The 16,598-nt window shown below is 40.3% G+C and overlaps 2 protein-coding genes across 6 annotated transcripts; one reads left to right on the forward strand and one right to left on the reverse strand.

The window, feature by feature from the left end:
- Nucleotides 1–99: 99 nt before the first annotated feature.
- On the forward strand, nt 100–11,778 carry pdzph1 (PDZ and pleckstrin homology domains 1). Of its 5 annotated transcripts, none has more exons than XM_077019650.1 (14): nt 100–2,265; nt 2,633–2,806; nt 3,282–3,366; nt 3,773–6,151; nt 6,305–6,469; nt 6,721–6,873; nt 7,138–7,239; nt 7,388–7,555; nt 7,846–8,024; nt 8,964–9,121; nt 9,508–9,550; nt 10,213–10,399; nt 10,754–10,889; nt 11,166–11,777. In XM_077019650.1, exons 3-14 carry the CDS (start codon nt 3,312–3,314, stop codon nt 11,263–11,265), a joined length of 3,825 nt encoding a protein of 1,274 aa, XP_076875765.1. In that variant the 5' UTR covers nt 100–2,265; nt 2,633–2,806; nt 3,282–3,311; the 3' UTR covers nt 11,266–11,777. The 5 variants fall into 5 exon arrangements, with proteins under 5 accessions (XP_076875765.1, XP_076875767.1, XP_076875763.1 ...); XM_077019652.1 differs by having other exon boundaries at nt 3,792–6,151; nt 11,166–11,773; XM_077019648.1 differs by having other exon boundaries at nt 2,633–3,366; nt 11,166–11,778.
- Nucleotides 11,779–11,932: 154 nt separating this feature from the next.
- Nucleotides 11,933–14,456, reverse strand: LOC143525566 (lysozyme C-like). Its single transcript, XM_077019653.1, has 4 exons — nt 14,229–14,456; nt 13,952–14,110; nt 12,406–12,481; nt 11,933–12,143 (listed from the first exon to the last, which is right to left on the reverse strand). The coding sequence occupies exons 1-4, from the start codon at nt 14,353–14,355 to the stop codon at nt 12,053–12,055; spliced, it is 453 nt and encodes a 150-aa protein (XP_076875768.1). The 5' UTR covers nt 14,356–14,456; the 3' UTR covers nt 11,933–12,052.
- Nucleotides 14,457–16,598: the final 2,142 nt, after the last annotated feature.

A 16,598-nucleotide genomic window follows, 5' to 3' on the forward strand; every position in this document is an offset into this window, starting at 1 on the left:
CTATGCATTTTTTTTTTTGGTAACATTAAGATCCATGTATGCATCATTGCACAATGCACTAGTGCACTTCCGTGTGCCATGTTGTTTGTGTCTCTCTGAAGTCTGTCTACTGCACAGGAGAACCCATCCAGATGGAGACGGTGTGAAGTCTTCAGAGATTCACAGCTCATTCAAACAGGCTGGACACTGGTGCCCATTAATGTGGGTCACATCCATTAGCCACAACAGGGCCAAACCCCATTTACAAAAGGCTACATTAAGCAAACGTGCAGAAACGGCCCGGGTCAATAAAGTATCTGTGCTAGAGCCTGTTTGGAGAGCGAGTGTGGCTCATATTTAAACATGCGCAGGACAGAGTCTGATATAGAACAGACTACACATCTCTTTCAGATGAGAGATGTGCTCAGCATCTGTTTGCTTCTCTTAATATGTATGCTACGCAGCGGTATACTGAAGGAGAAATCTCACTGTGTACTCCCAAATAATGCAACACTGAGTCATTATGAATAACATAAGGGTACAGGAAGCATGAAAGTGGTCAGTAAAGCCAGTCTGCTGGCTGAGGTAATTGGTTTGGCACAGGAACAGATGCCAAATGGTCACAAAGGTTAAGCACGCAGTGTGCAGACATGTGACAGCAAGGGAAGTGTACATGTAGAGATGGGTTGGCATCAGAATGCTTGAAAGCTTTGCTCCATCTAGTGGACAACATAAGAAATGCCAGTCGAACCTTTATTTAGAAGAACCACTAATGAACCATATTTTAAAAAACTTATTTGCAACACATTGTAAATAATATCATGTAGAGTAATAGATAACTGACTGACTAAACTGAGATGCTAAACAAAAACCATTTCAGGGTCTTAACTACTGCTTGAGAGCTTTAATCGCCGAGGTCGACTGCCAAAGGTTGAACAAGGGTGTGCCGTCTTTAGAGTGAAGATTTGCTACATAATCCTTTTAGACCCATTGGTTTCAGAACTTCTGCCAAAAACGTGCCTCCTGACCAGGAACAGTGGAGAAGACAACTACGAAGTCTGTACAAGATGTCTGTACAAGTCCGTCATCCCCTACTTTATTATTAGATTAGGCTTGATTAATTAGCGAGACTCGCTCCTCTCTTACCATGCACAATTGGTGTGAGCCGTCCTCCATCTTGTTGTGAGTTTATGATAACAGGACCAACTAACTTTGTTTGTTTGTTTTCGGTAATAAGGATAACGATAACAGATTAGCTAGGTAAGGCTTCTGGGATTAATTATTATTTGAAGTTTAATGTCCACTAAAGCACAAATCCCATTGGTTGTTGGGCAGCTGGCTAGCTAACGTAGCTACATCATATCCTTAACAAATCCCCAAATTCAGCAACTGTCTATAAAAGGACAGTTATCTTTCACTGTGGCACCAATACCACACTGTTCTCGACCGAAAGCCTGTGATGTTTTGTTTGGCAAGTTGGCAAAGTGGTTTGCTTTAAGCTTTAACTCAAATGAAGCATTTCATTAATTAAATACAAATTCACATTAATATTTTTTCTGTTAAGAGATCACGTGATCAATGCAATATTTCACTTCTCATTATGGCACATTAGACTGTTTTCACTGTTTAAATGCGATCTCGTGTACGCTGCACGTCAATGTGTTGGCTGTGATGACTGCAGTGGAATGAGTTTGTGGAAAGAACAACCTGGACATTGATAACGTTTCAAGGTGGATTGTATAAATTGACATGCCTATGTGTATTGCATTTCGAGTCTTTCCACTGCATTTCAATTGGCACAAATCCTCTCTATAAATACCTGGCTAATGTAACTCGTGCTAATTTAGACCACTAGCTATAGTCATCATAAATCTTAATTTATGGTCAAACGTCATGTTGTATGTTATAGTAGATGTTCCAGATTAAATGGACAGTGAGTGTAGATACCATGTTATTGTACCTATTAAGCTGCTAATGTCACATGATATAAATGCAATTTCAGAATGAAGAAGTCATCTTAAAGGACACAACACTGCCTCATTCTTTTTCCTTCTTTATTTTTTCCCCTTTATTTTTATATTTATCTATTTACTTTTGCTATTTTGCACTTATCATTATTTTACATTAATTTATGTATTTGGTATGATCTACCTTTGTTATGGTTTAAACTGCATTTCAAAATTGAAGCGTCATATTCATCACAGGCAGATTATGATTCATGCAGCAAAAATTATTTAGTACCAGTGAAGACAAGGGCAGTAATCAGAATCTGAAGAGAACACGGTGGTAAGTATCATTCTGTTAGTGCTTAACCTGGCTTAACTATATTGCTGCACAGTGATAGTGTAAAATAAGTGTAGGCTACATAATGTGGTTACCATGCACATTTGCTATAAATATTTACACTTAATGTAGCTTGCATTTGCAGTTAGGCTCTCTTTAGTCTAAATGTAAAGAAAATATTCTGGTATTTACACTGTGTTAGTAGCAAATTAATTATTTATACACTTAGTGCATATAGTTAAATGCTGCTGTTTACACTTACGGTGGATAATACAGTGTTATTATTTACAAAACAATGTTTGCCAATGTGACTTTTTCCCCCCAATTTGTCTTTATAATAAAACACAGTCACGTTTACCTTTCACATAAGGTGTTGACAGCAACATTCAGGCAATGTTGCACCTGTTTGAATAAACACCTGCTTCAATAAACCGACTAAACAGTAAAACGTGACATGATGAGTCGTTTATGGGATTAGAGCTATTAAGCACCTCCCCGACTTCACGGAAGGACGATAAGAAGTGGACCACTTTGCAGAGCACAGGTGATCACTTAGTCGTCAGTTGTGAGCTTCCACACGTCTTTTCCTTCATATAAACAAGGAGTGAGGTAAGAACATGTGTTTAATTGGATCCAGAGTTGTTGTGCGATATGTATTTGATGGGATGCAGAGTTCCTGATAGCTTGGGAACATGTTTCGACAGTTCATAAGAACATATCCCATGCTGTTGTGAGCCTTAAACATATGAAATAGACTTAGGAAAGCATGGGCAAATGAAACTTTTCATCTTCCTTGATTAAAAAAAAAATTATAAATGATCTCAGAAAAATGACTTTTCATTTACAGGACTAGGGATATTACATATACATTCCTAGAGATGTTTGGTTTGAGGAAGACACAAGAAGTGGACTGTGGTCTATCTTGGGACATTTGTAGACATTTGTAGCCATTCTGAAGTGGTTTAATGTTGAATAAAAATAAACAATTAACAAGGCCATCAACGTGTTATTTGCTGTAGTGCTAACTAGAGGCTGCTGAACATGACAGCATGAGGAGGAGGAAGAGGACCGGCCGCAGGACGAAGAGCACCTGCAGCAGTAAACGTGAGTGTTGCTGTGTACCCAACTCCAGCGAATGAATGACAATCCCATGAAGGCTGTCCGAGTCCTGGCCCGTGCACTCAGACAGGTGGAGGATTAGTGGGGCCTATTTTTAGAGCACCTTGAATCAACACACTAGCTTAGGTGGATGAATATGCATAAGGATGAGGGACATCAACATGCAGGCCCATGTAACGTGGGCCAAATATCAATAACAGAGGAAATGTAACAGAATGGAAAGTTAATTTTCCTGAACAATTTTTACACTTGATAGTTACAAGGTAAAGAAAGAAACCTATAGAACGGTAATTACTTTTGCATCCTGAATTCACAGTACATTCTCTTTACAATAAACCAGTCACACCACTGTCTAAACCAGGTTGTCATTTAACTTTTCACATGTTTATAGAGATCATCTCTTCATACAGCTTTCACGTCAGGAGTCCACGTATCAGTATGGCTCAGAAAGATGAAACTGCTGAAAAGGGAGAGACAGATTCCTTCTACAAAGAAAGCACCTTTTCAGATAAAGAGGAGAAAGAGGCTGAAATTCCTTGCAAGCAGAGTACATCCACAAAAAGCAGTTACTGCCATTCTCATGGACACAAAAGTAGGAAAAAATGTTTTACAGAGCAAGTGGATCAGGACAAGAGACTGAACATCACACATTCATTGACAATTCATCATTTTGGACAGTCTGAGTCCAAAATCATAGTCCAGCAATCTCATGAGACAGCAGCTGGGCAAACGGTCAACAGTGTGATTGCAGTCACAACATCCAAAAAGAAAGGCGTGATCTCTGATATGACACTTGATATCAGAGAAGTCACAGATTCAGATGATTTAGAAATTAAGACCATCCTACTTGTGCAAAGGGAAAAAGGAAAGAAGGCAGAGACCGGATTTCAGAGTGAAGAAAATAAAATGTCAAACAAGGAAAGTTCAGCCCGTCATTACTCAAAGAGCCAGTGCGGTGGCTATAGGCAAGACAGCAAACATCATGAAAATGTGAGTTATGAAGTCAGCCTTGCAGAACTGAAGAAGGATGCTAAAGACTTAGCAAGTACTCCAAGCTCAGTGAGCAGCCCAAAAGAGATGGACTGTTGCAAAACCTGTTGTAAAGATCACTTCTGCAGACACTACACTAGCTGTCATGCCGAAACCGATTTCACACTGGTGGATGGGTCTTCCACCCGCTCATCCCTATCTGATTTCTGGTTTCCACGGAAGCAGCTGTCACTACCCAACAGTCTCAGCAATGAGGTGTGGGATATTCCTCCCCCACTTGAGTTTGCTGATAAGAAAAGTGATGTGCTTCAGGGCTTGACAGAGAACTTAGCATCCTGTCACTTAAGTGATGATGTGTTCAAAGAGCGGGGAGCTTCTCAACATTGCCCAACAGCAGCAGATGACACCTCATGGTACAAAAAGTGTAAGTGCTCGTTGGATGAGGGAAAAAGAGCATGTGAGCCATCCTGCTGTAGTCAGCTACATGACGTGGGCACTGAAGAACACTTACTTTACAGAGCACCAACCACCAACGACCTACCTCCAGCAGGTAGGTCGTCCTTCACAAACTTCATCCAAAATCATGAAGGGAGGATAATTAGGCATAACAATAGTGTTGGTATCATAGACACCAATATTAAGGAAACCAGTTTCACAGATGGGCCTAGAAAAAGGCGCAGGACTTTCCCAGGTGTGACATATCGGTTGGGTGAAGAACAAGACAGTATACATTCACGCGGAGAGTCAGTTTCGTCTGGCACTCTTTCCTCATTTCTCATGCAGTCACTGGCCTCTCAGACAGACAGCACAGCCAGGTTCTACGCAGACGATGACCTAGATGTTTTTTTTGATGGAGAGAGTCGGAAATCCTCCAGTAGCAGCAGCTACAAACCAAGCTCGTGGGCTGCTGTTGGTCATGATACTGCTGTTCCAAACATCAGGACAAATAACATAACGAAAAACCCAATTTATACGACTCGGTCCAGTGAGACTCCTAAGGAGATGTGCTCGAAGAATGGCCATGAACAAGTGGAGTCTTCAGAGGTGGGCAAGGCTGTGTACGGGGTCAAAGGTGAACGGGAGAGCTCATCAGCAGAGCCTCTGGAACAGAGTGAGGTGAATGAAAGTGGCTTTGATGAAGAGATGGCTGAGGTGGATGAGTGTGGTCCAGCAGGCCTTGCTGGCGATGTCCATCAAAAGAATCTGCTCATTCATATTTTACCACCTTCACCTAGCCACTCAGAGGAACTTGTTAGTGAAGGGGTGTCCATACCTCAAACGTGCAAAGGCAAAGAGGTCGGCAGTTCAGCAAAGGAACAGAGGGACTCAGTAATCGCCACTGGAAAGAGCTATGACAGGAGAGTTTTGCACAGCGGTTCAGTGTCATCGAGCAAAGACCTTTTACAGAGGTATAAATCAGCATCAGATACAGGAACTTGCAGTGGAATGTATGAGCCACCTTCTGTGTCTCCAACAACGCAGCAGGAAGTCCGAGAGCAAGATCCATATAGAAAGGATTATCAGCAGTGCTGTCATGTTCTCTCAAATTCTTCTTCAGACAAATGCACAGAGACTACAAAGGGAACAGCAAATAAAGGCGGTTTCTCTGAGTATGCTGGAGATGCTTCAGCAAAGGAAATGAGCAATTATGAAAAAGCAAGCCAGAGCCAAGCCAGTGGATCAATTAAGGTCTGGAGTCATACAAACAAGCGTCCGGATACAAAAAGCACACATCAGCCATCAAAGTCATACTTACCCTACCTTCAAATTACACCAAAAGGTAAATTACTTAGCTAAAACATTTTTTTTAAACTTTCTTGATTTTCATTAAAACCTCCAAATCAGTTTTACTAGTAGTTTTGTTGTATCATAGGGCGAAGGTACAAGTCACTGTTAATATCGTTTCTTGCCAAATTGTTTTTGTTGCTGACAGCCTCACCGGAGGTGAAGGAACATCTGAAGACACCAGTAAACCGCACGCACTCGGAAGAAATCGCAGATCATTGGGTGAAGAAACGCAAGCTATTCAAAAAGCGCAAACACTGGAGCTCTAAGGCACTGGAGCTCTCTACAACAAATAACATCACAGACGAATCAGGTAGTCATAAAGAAACAACTTTATAATTTTTTATTTTTTTTTTACAAAATTGGTCGATAGAAAACTGGGAAAATTCAAGCATAACCAGTGCCAGGTTTATATCTTGAAAACATGCCCCGGTAGAGCCAAATTGGCAAACAATATACAATATATATATTTGGACACTGTAATTTACACAAAATAGCTGATTACTGCTATATCCATGATAAAAATCAGTATTTGATGTTTTTGATTATTTTATTTTTGGACAGACACAATGAATTCAGAGGACACCGGCTCAATGGACGTGTCACTCCGAGATGTTGAAGACCGGGGGTTTTACACCGAGACCTTCCACTCAGCCTCCTGGATTTATCGCGGAGATGAAACTGCCCAGTGCCTTAACCACACCCGACCTGCTGCAGGTTAGAGTTAATAAAGTGGAGAATATGGAAACGTACATTCTGTGTTTAGAATAAAAAACATGTTGCGTTCTTTACGTTTAGTTCTTGTGTTGTAACTGCAAACCCCTCATAAGCAAGTAAAATAATAACCAAGTAATCAAGTACTTTTCGTTAAAGAAAGATATGGGATATTTTTTCTTGATTTTTATACATGTAGATTTTAAAGTAAAGTAACGAATACACAATTTAAGACAGACATATTTAAACATTTTAATTCTTTTTCAGTTCGTGAAAGAACTGTAAAAATCAACAAAAGAATGGGAGAATATCCGTGGGGCTTTAGACTTCAGTTCTCCAAACCAGTTATCGTCACTGAAGTTGACACAAGTAAGTGGACGAAAAAACATCTCAGCACCACCAGCTCGAGGATCTTAACTAACACATCCACCTAGTTTCTCCTTGAGTTTCTCTACCTTCCTCCCCGTCCCTGTAGTCGGCCATGTCATATCTTTTACGCCAAAGTTTTTTTTTGTAGAGTGTTACGACGTTAATTCGGCGTCGCCTGAAGTTCAGTGTATCGTGGGGGTTTCAGATAGCGCCGCAGAGGAGGCGGGGCTACGAGTAGGAGATCACGTGCTGGCTGTCAACGGTACCGACGTCACGAGCGTGCAGTGTTCGGAGGCAGCGGACCTCGCGCAGCAAGGTATGACGGGTTTCTAGACACGGCACCTGGGTATGGTGGGACTGTCAGTGTGTTGTCTAGGAAGAACACAGAGCAGCAATTCAGATCAAAACGCTGCTTCATTAGCATGATGAACTCGTGTCTAATGTGCAGAAGCTTTCAGAGTTAATCTGATTCTCTGATATAAACTTACACAACTGAAACTATGAACAGCACTGCTTATTAATGAGATTATCAGGCTAGATGTGCAATACATTTAAAAAGTGATTTCTTTCTTGTACAAAAGTTTACATTTGTGATCTCTCAACAAGGCCCTGATGTGCTGACTCTGACTCTGGGCTCGGACATTGGCTGTACTCCCAATACACCGAGACCTGCCTGCCGAGGATACTTACACAAACGTACTCAGTCTGGCCTGCTGAAAGGCTGGAGGAAGAGGTGGTTTGTGCTCAAGCATGACTGCTGGCTTTACTACTACAGAAACAAAAGAGTGAGTCCAGCTTTCATTTTTAGTTGAAAGGTGTTACAACCTGGTCTAGATCACGCCATGAAAGGTGTGTGGTGTGAAATGTTTGTGTGGTTTTGTTTGCATTTGTATATGTTTTGTATGTGAATGAGGAATATGAGAGAGTAAACAAAAACAGTTAGTTTATGTGTGAAACTGTGTGATGCACCTGTTTGATGTGACCAGGAGTAAGAATAATATCCTACTTCCCTCCCCCAAATTGTTTTAAATTAAACACAGCCTAAATTGCCACTACAAAAATTGAAGACAAACCAAAAATTGAAACATTTCCTTGACTATTGCAAAAACACAAACTTAGTCCAGCAAAAATGCAAACCACACCCTGCTTCCAATGAACTGAACTAACAGATAATATTTGCAATGTGCATATGAGGTATTTACAAAGAAAACCAAGCAAAAGCATCTTAAAATCAGTTCTTGAAGGTGAATAGCAAACGCACAAAGTAACCATTCAATCTATACACAATATTAATAAATAAAAATACACAAGAACAAGCATAAATCTAATAACTATCTCTGTTGGTAGCATTCCTAAATTTGCAGTTATATCACACACATACCAGCAGAAATGATTCCTGGAACACAAGGACCTGAACAGATGGAGTAGAGTGACACCACACAAGAACTGAACTGGGACCTGGAACAGACTCAGAATGCAGACACCTACACAATATGGAACATAACATGAGCCAAACCAGGCCTATCGAATTGTTTTAACAATATCTGCAAATGGTGTAAGAACCTATCATCATAATAGGAGTAACATTAAAGTACCAAAGTTATCATTTACAAGGTAGGATAGCTGGGTAATTTTCAGAGGCAGGTGGGTAATTTGCAGAGGCAGGATAGGTGGGTCGGGATATTTTCCAGAGTTTAGGGGCTGACGTAGTGCGTCTCTTGCAGGATGAAGGAAAAAGCCGAGCATTATCAGCCATGAAGCTGGACGGTGCAGTCGTGCAGGCTGACGGCAGTCTGGGGAAGCCCTTCGTCTTCAAATGCTGGCCAGTGTCCAGAAACCGAGTTTACTACTTTTGTGCTACATCAAGCCAGGAAATGAGAAGGTAACTGAATTTAAGATCCTCGTTGTTGGGCAAACATGTTTATCAAGGCTATTATGCATCTTTTTTGCTTAAGTGTGATGACTAAGAAAAACTACCTAGACTCTATATACCAGCTCAAGCAGGTCCCTCAATGACTGAAATCATAACTTGGTTAACTTAGCTAAATTTAAAGAAGGGAAAACATCAGATTTCAGCAAAATAGTTACAAATGCCCACTACATTATCAAACACTAAATTCATGAAGTCATAGCATTTCCTGTCTGGAGGAATCCTCCATTCCCTGAGCAGAATGTTCACCTCTGTGATTTACATTTGAGCTCTTGGTGCTAATTAAAAATTTGGAAGTGCTGGTTATGAGCTTTTCTTCTTCTTCTTCGTTCTTTCAGGTGGCTGGAGGCTATGGATCGGGCCGTGCACCCCTGCGCTCAGGTACCAGAGTGTGGACTCAGTTTAGCAGTCCATTAGTGAAAGAACCAGGTTTTAAGAGGTCAAAAGCGTAGGCTACAGACATGACGTTAGCACGCGCGTAATGATGGTGTATGTCACACGCACACGTGACCCCAGGAGCTAATTGACAAAGATGAAAGAACATTTATACAGAGTAGTTCTTCAAAACCACTTTATAGCTTCAGGACTCCTCACCAATCTGTTTACATATAGTGCTATCTAAAACTTTAATCCTGAAATTAAGGTGTGGGCTGACGGATTGGAATGGTGCAATGGGATTAAAACTAGGGCCTCATAATATACCACAAGCTGAATCATCGTTTAGTCATGTTGCTACATCTGCACTAAACTGTCTTTGGACACAACCGGAGAGGCGATGAAGAGAAGCTGTCAGTGTACATTATTCCCCACTGTTTCTAATTATGACAATGGGCTGTCATCTATTCAAAAGCTCGGTATTAGGTAATCTCATTGTGCATTGTTTGATGTTTCTGTTGCATGCATCTCAACATATTTGCCGAAAGAATGAGCAGCACAGTAGCACAGAACAAAGCATCATGGCTGTTTTTACAGTGGAGGGGTGGCTTGTTGGGATGTTGCCATGGTAACAGTCAGTAGAGTAACCTTGGTGATTCACGTTGCAGAATCATGTGTGGGTGGATGTGACTCGCCACAACTCCAACCTTCCTCCGCTGGCTGTGAAAAACCCAGAATGTCTGGGTCTGCTCCACCTGCAAGACAGAAACAAGGACTCGTGGGTGCAGCGCTACTGCATCTTAAAAGATGGCTGCCTCTATTTCTACGCCGGGATTCGATCGACCCACGCAGTTGGCATGTCTCATCAATACCTAATCAGCTACAGTTTGATTATAATGTATATTCAAAGAGATCCATGTTAAATCATTGTCAAGAAGCAAAGGAGATGTATTGAACATTTAGAAGTAATTAATGGTCTCTGATCATATGTAAATGTAGTCGCTGGATTCCTTTACAGCATGTGTTGAACATATCAAGCAAAATTCTTTGCTCATATTTCAAAACCTCAACAAAGATATTAGTATAGTTTAGTATAAATACGGCAGAACATTTGCATAACATGAAACTTCAGTGGTCAAGACATAAGCAGTATGTTCCTAGTCAGGATATGGATTGGCTCATGTGGTTTTGACTTGTGTCTCACTGCAGGAGGGATCTATCTGCACGGGTACACAGTAAAGGAGCACACTCTAGGATTCAAGAAGTCCACCATCGAACTAAAACCCCCATCGGAGGAGTTCAAAGTGTTCCACCTCTGTGCTGAAAATCCCAGCGAAAACAGACGGTACCCAACTCTTTCCTTGTGGTTAGCATGGTCCAAGGCTTATCTAAAAAAAAATCACAATAAGTACTTTTATACAATTATACAAAGTATGAATTGACAAAATTAGATTTTTTTAAATTAAGCATGGTTGAGTGCAATAACTAATGTAACATTACATAATCAACAGCAATTATGTAAAGTGTTATAATTGTCTTGTTAATTAGAGAAAGGCTAAATAAAATGTACTGTGTAGTTTGAGCATACATTATAATTTTCTCCTTTACCATGTGCTTGCAGGTGGATTGCAGCAATAAAGACATCAGTAGGGAAGTGGTTGCTACTACATCAAGCAATTCAGGATTACATGAGTTGCCCATTAGAGGAGACCAGAATGTGAGCAGAATAGGTCAGTAGTTCCCAGTCCTCAAAAGAACCTCTCAGCTCACCTGGTCAGCTCATTTGATTTCTACTGGTCAATTCCCTTCATGACATGAATCAGATGTGTTAGAGGGAATAAAACCTCCGTAGGTCAGTGTTTGTGTGTGGAACATGGGACCCACATACTTATCTAAACAACTGCGTATACACTCAGATAAACCTGATGACCACTGTAAATGAGCATTTGTATTGCAGCTCTTGCTCCAGGACCCACACTGTTGAATCACTCACTGTTTTAATGAAAGGTGCCAGGTGAAACTAGACAAATAGACACACCTAGAAGGCTGAAAAGGCCAAAGGTGTACAATTGATTTAAACCCTTTTTTTGTGAAACACATTTGATGTTTGTCTTGCATTGCATGCTTTGAAATAAATGTCTTGCTTTTTCCCAAATATAATGATGAAGTGTCATAATATCTTTCTTTTTTCAGTTATTACCTAATTTATAGGTTACTCATTTAGGCAGTACTGAGACTACTCAGGCCCTATAGGTGTTGAATAGCTATGTTTAAATACTTAATTATAGTATACATTTTTTTGTTCTGTTCTTTCATACATGCCGTTTTGATATTTATTTTATAGAGAAAGATATGTTAGATTTTAAATAAAAACAAAAACAGGAAAAATATTTTGCATTTATTGTTTAATAAAATGTATTGTTTAATAATATGTTCAACAGATATTCCTAGAACACTTTTATGAAGAAATATTCCTTATGTGGATTATTCCAGTCAGACTGCGGTTCATTATTTGAATCCATCATTCTTCATTTGAACTCCACAGCCTTCAATATAGCTGCTTACATCGCGGTCTTTGCAATGAGCACACCAACCATACCTTAATGAAAATACAAGAAATACACATATTCATATTAAAGATACATCTCCACTCTTGGAACTTGTAGAACCCCATAGAATGAATGTGAGGATTTAAATATCTATGTTCATATATAAACTGGTTCCTCCTATTAAATCAGGAGCACTTTGCTTGCACAGCTGATGAAGGACCTCTATCTGAAACATCCTGTTTCTCTGTAAACTGTACAAGTTTTATATTATATACACACATGTTCATGTTTATATATATTATTTAGTCTTACCATGCTTTGATGCCCTGCTGTTTCGCTATGATCTTGGCACACCAGATGGCTTTTGAAATATTGTCAGTGAGTAAATCTGTAGAATTGCGAGATTGTAAGGTAGTACAATGTTATGGGACCTCTAAGATCTTCTTCACTGATACAAAAAACAGTTATGAATGTTTTTTTCCAGACTACATTTTTATCATGTTCAAGTGAATTGTAGCTTTGGGAGTTGGGACCAGGAGTCTGAACAGAAAGACAATGTCTACAGTTTGGAGACTGAACTCAAGTATATTGCTGAGGTGACAATATCTGTGGTGTGGGTTGCCCTCAAGGTGGTGAGGAGGGTCAGAATCTTAACCACCACTTCTCATATGAAGAACCTTAAACACAGGCAACTGTAAACCTTGAAGACTAAAGCAATTACAGTGCGATTATATTGAAAATAAAGACAATAGGGTGAAAGATGACATCCGAAAAATAAGGGAAAAGATTATATGTATGCATGTATATGTTTTTAACCAGTGGCACTGTGAAGTAGGTAGGACTGCTATAAAACCTTTATCATGTAAATGATAGAAACAATAAGCTATTAGTAATATGTTAAAATAAGAAGCTGAGAGTTTGGCACAATAGAGTGCGCTCTTGGGAAAAATCATCAGAGCACTGAAGATTTACAGACAACCATCACGGGTAGAATATGTGTGGAAAAAACATATGAGTCTCAGAAACAAAATGGGGATTTTAATACAAACGGTGATCCAACATAAAGCCATGACGGTAAAATAATAATAATCACCAGTAACAAGCTGCCACAAGGACATGACATATAAAAACAAACAAGCGTCTCTCAGGTGCTCATATCAAACTTGATGGATGCATATTGAAGGCCTTTGTGAATATATGAATTTAACTGGGATGCCTGTTCAATCAAATACCTTGGGGTTCACTTGCGTAAAGAAATTCCAGAATATTTTGAGCTTCATTATGGTCTGTTAAATATGAAGATAAAACTGGACTTGTTGCGATGGAATGTTATTTCCTACTTGAGCCTCTACTCTAGTTTAAACTGTTAAAATTAATATTTTACATTCTCTTCTTTATCTCTTTCAGATTTTTACAGTGCAACTACCAAATCAAAACCTATTGTTACCAATAGTCTAAGTATAGTCTTTTAGGATATAAGATAAATGAGCACCAATCTGACTGGCTGCGCCCCTCAACCCCCCTCCCCCGGGTGTCCTTGGGGGGGATTTGCTGTTATGCCACACCCCTTGTTAGCTTTCGTTATGTAGCTATGTGTGTAGCCTCTCGCCATGTTTATTGGTCACTCTGTTTGTCTCCCTGTCAATAAATGTTCGTCATTTGCACTAATCTCACGGCTTCCCCAACTCACACACTCTGACACTAACATAAATGAAACAGTGATTCTATATTTGGCGTATATGTGGACTGGGAAGGTGAGCAGTGTGTTTTGAACTATAAAAAAATTTTGCACATTACTTTAACGCATATGTTATAATCCTTAATTTCTCACAGTTTGAAGCTGGGAATTTTTTCTTACCAGCGCAGGAGATTTTACAGATGTTATGGCTGGGGAACTTGCCATCAGAACACCAGTAACGGTTGTTGATCTGGAAAATGCCATAGTCCGTGGAACCATCACGGTTGTGGTTGAGGGCCTGAGTATTGTAGTTGGATTCATGTTTAGTCAAACAGACCCCTATTGAAGAATAAGAGAATAGGTTATAGACTTACATTACAGAAACTCCTGTGTCTGGAACAGGCTTGCCTGCACAAGAGAAAAACGAGGACGTCTCAGTGGTTCTGGGACTACTCACAGTCAGCCAGACTGGCGTTGGTGGAGACATCCATCCCAGCAGCTTTCAGGGTTCTTGCCAGCTCACATCTCTCAAATATTCTGGCACTTGTGAGCACCAGGAGCAGAAGGAGAACCAGAGTCCTCATAGTGCTGCGGACTGAGAGCGGCTCTCTGGGTGTGAAGCTGCAGGTTCTGCTCTCACACACTGAACCTTTATGTGTTGCAGACTTTCTGTATCTTCAGAATGACTCTGGCTTCTACCTACTTCCTCAAACTTTGTACTGTTTTGATGTTTGGATTTCATTCTATTGTGATTTGTTTCTTCTACTGACAACTTCTTAAACCACTTCACTTAGCTAGCTATATGTTGACAAAGAGCTGGTTTAAAATGTAGCTACATTAATCTAAAGTATTTATTTGTCAAAGTAAAGCCATTTTAGCTGAGACATTTTAAGAATGTTTTAAAAACTGACACTCATGGGAATCTGTAGGTATGCCTGGTCTTGGACATGGGGAACCGAGGAGCCGATGACAGGAAGTCCACTCCCAGTAGCAGGTTTCATGTGATTCAAACTTCCTGTTTTTGTAGAGATCACAGAATTGAGCAAACATGGTTGTGTATTTTCCTTTCTTCCTCTTTCGACTTTACACTGCCAAAGGAGTCTTTGGTCCCTTCCTGTCATTTATGTTTTAAAGGTTTTTTTTTTGTTTGTTTTTTGTTTGTTGATCTCTCCAATTTTTTTATGGCCTGGATTATAATTTTGGCTGAGGATGGAAGAGGTTCCTGATTACATCTATGTTCCTACACACTCCTAATCTGACCTAAACACTGTTTGATTCAGCCTTTAGCTAAATCACATGCTGTCCACTCAATCACTAGCCCCACCAAAGACATTCTGGTGAAGAAATCTGAGCATGAAATAAGAAATTGTAAAAGTTCTGACTGTTGACACACCTTTGCGTCACCATTTACACCTGTTCCCTATTACCTGCCTTCTCCCTTTTGCTATTTAAGCCCACAGGTTCCAGCTTCCAGTGCTGTGCATTGTTCCTAGACTTAAATGTGAAAACGTAATTACAGGAAGTTTACTGTAAGTCTATTGTACTTGATTCCAAATGTACCGTGGAAGTGTCAACGTTACTTGTTAGGACAGTGTAACATTTAACACTATGCAGATGCAAGATGTCACCCTAACCCTATGACATTCAAAAATGTTTAAGTGCTCAAACGGCAAGATACTCTATTTCAGTGTAATGGGGCGCCAGGACTGTCAGGATGAGCGTGAAGCATCCTGACAATCTGAAGGTACTCTGTAGGAGGGGCGGGACCTAGATGGACCCAAATACAGATGAGGTGGAATAAGGGAGCGGTGATGAGCAGTAAGCGAAACAAAAGGGGAGTGAACCCACATCAGGGGCAGGGCTCAGAGTGTTGGGACAGTGTAGTGGAGATGGGGCAGGAAGGGAACTCAACCAGCCAGATGGGGTGGAATTACAGGTGAGCAAACCCCAGCTAGTCTAACTGAAAACAAACAAACAAACAAACAGAGCAAAGCTCCACTAAACATGCCTGGTCCGGAGATGATGATGATGAATGTTCAATTTATATAGCGCCTTTCTGAATACCCAAGGCGCTTTACAATTTAACACAGGTACAAGTCACAGACAACCAATCACACACACACCGGCGAGAAGCGGCAGCCAATTGCGCACAGCGTATTCTCTACCGGAAGCCACAGCCCCAGATCAGAGCCAGGGACCCAGACCCCAGCCTCCAATGTCCATATGGGACAGGACAAAAGCCTGAAGCCACAATGGAAGATTGTCCCTCTTAGAACTGGAGAGAAAAGAGAAAAGACTGGAGATTTACTGGAAACTTTCTACTTGAGAAATACCAGTTAACACCAAGACCTCACAAAGAGTGGCTTTTGTGAAGCTGTTTATGGTGAAGCCACTTGAGGGAGATCAGGCTAAAGAGAGATCTAAATTTGATTGACTCCTGGCTCGTGGGCTCCCTCTGGTGGCACCTTCAGGAACCGTCATGGAGGATAAACCCTTGCATGGTGTGCAGTTCAGTTGGGAAAGGAGGAAATCAGGAAGTGTTCTTCTTAGCATTCATAAAGAGATCTCTCATCTACAATAAAGGTATGAGAGATAAATAAAAAAATGTTTTAACTGCCATTAAAATAACCCAGTTGTTTTACTGCATTCATTTACTGTATATTGATTATTGTATTTTTCATTTCAATTTGCCATTTGAATCAGGTATCAGCATGCAGTATACAGTATATATATTTAGAATATTTAATCACCCTCGTAACTTATTTGCAAAGAATTTTCAAGGCGTTTTTCAGTGTTTTTGACCCTGCCTTCTCAGTACTGTTTTTTG

The sequence above is a fragment of the Brachyhypopomus gauderio genome, chromosome 10 (assembly GCF_052324685.1).
Source record: "Brachyhypopomus gauderio isolate BG-103 chromosome 10, BGAUD_0.2, whole genome shotgun sequence".
Lineage (NCBI taxonomy): Eukaryota > Metazoa > Chordata > Actinopteri > Gymnotiformes > Hypopomidae > Brachyhypopomus > Brachyhypopomus gauderio.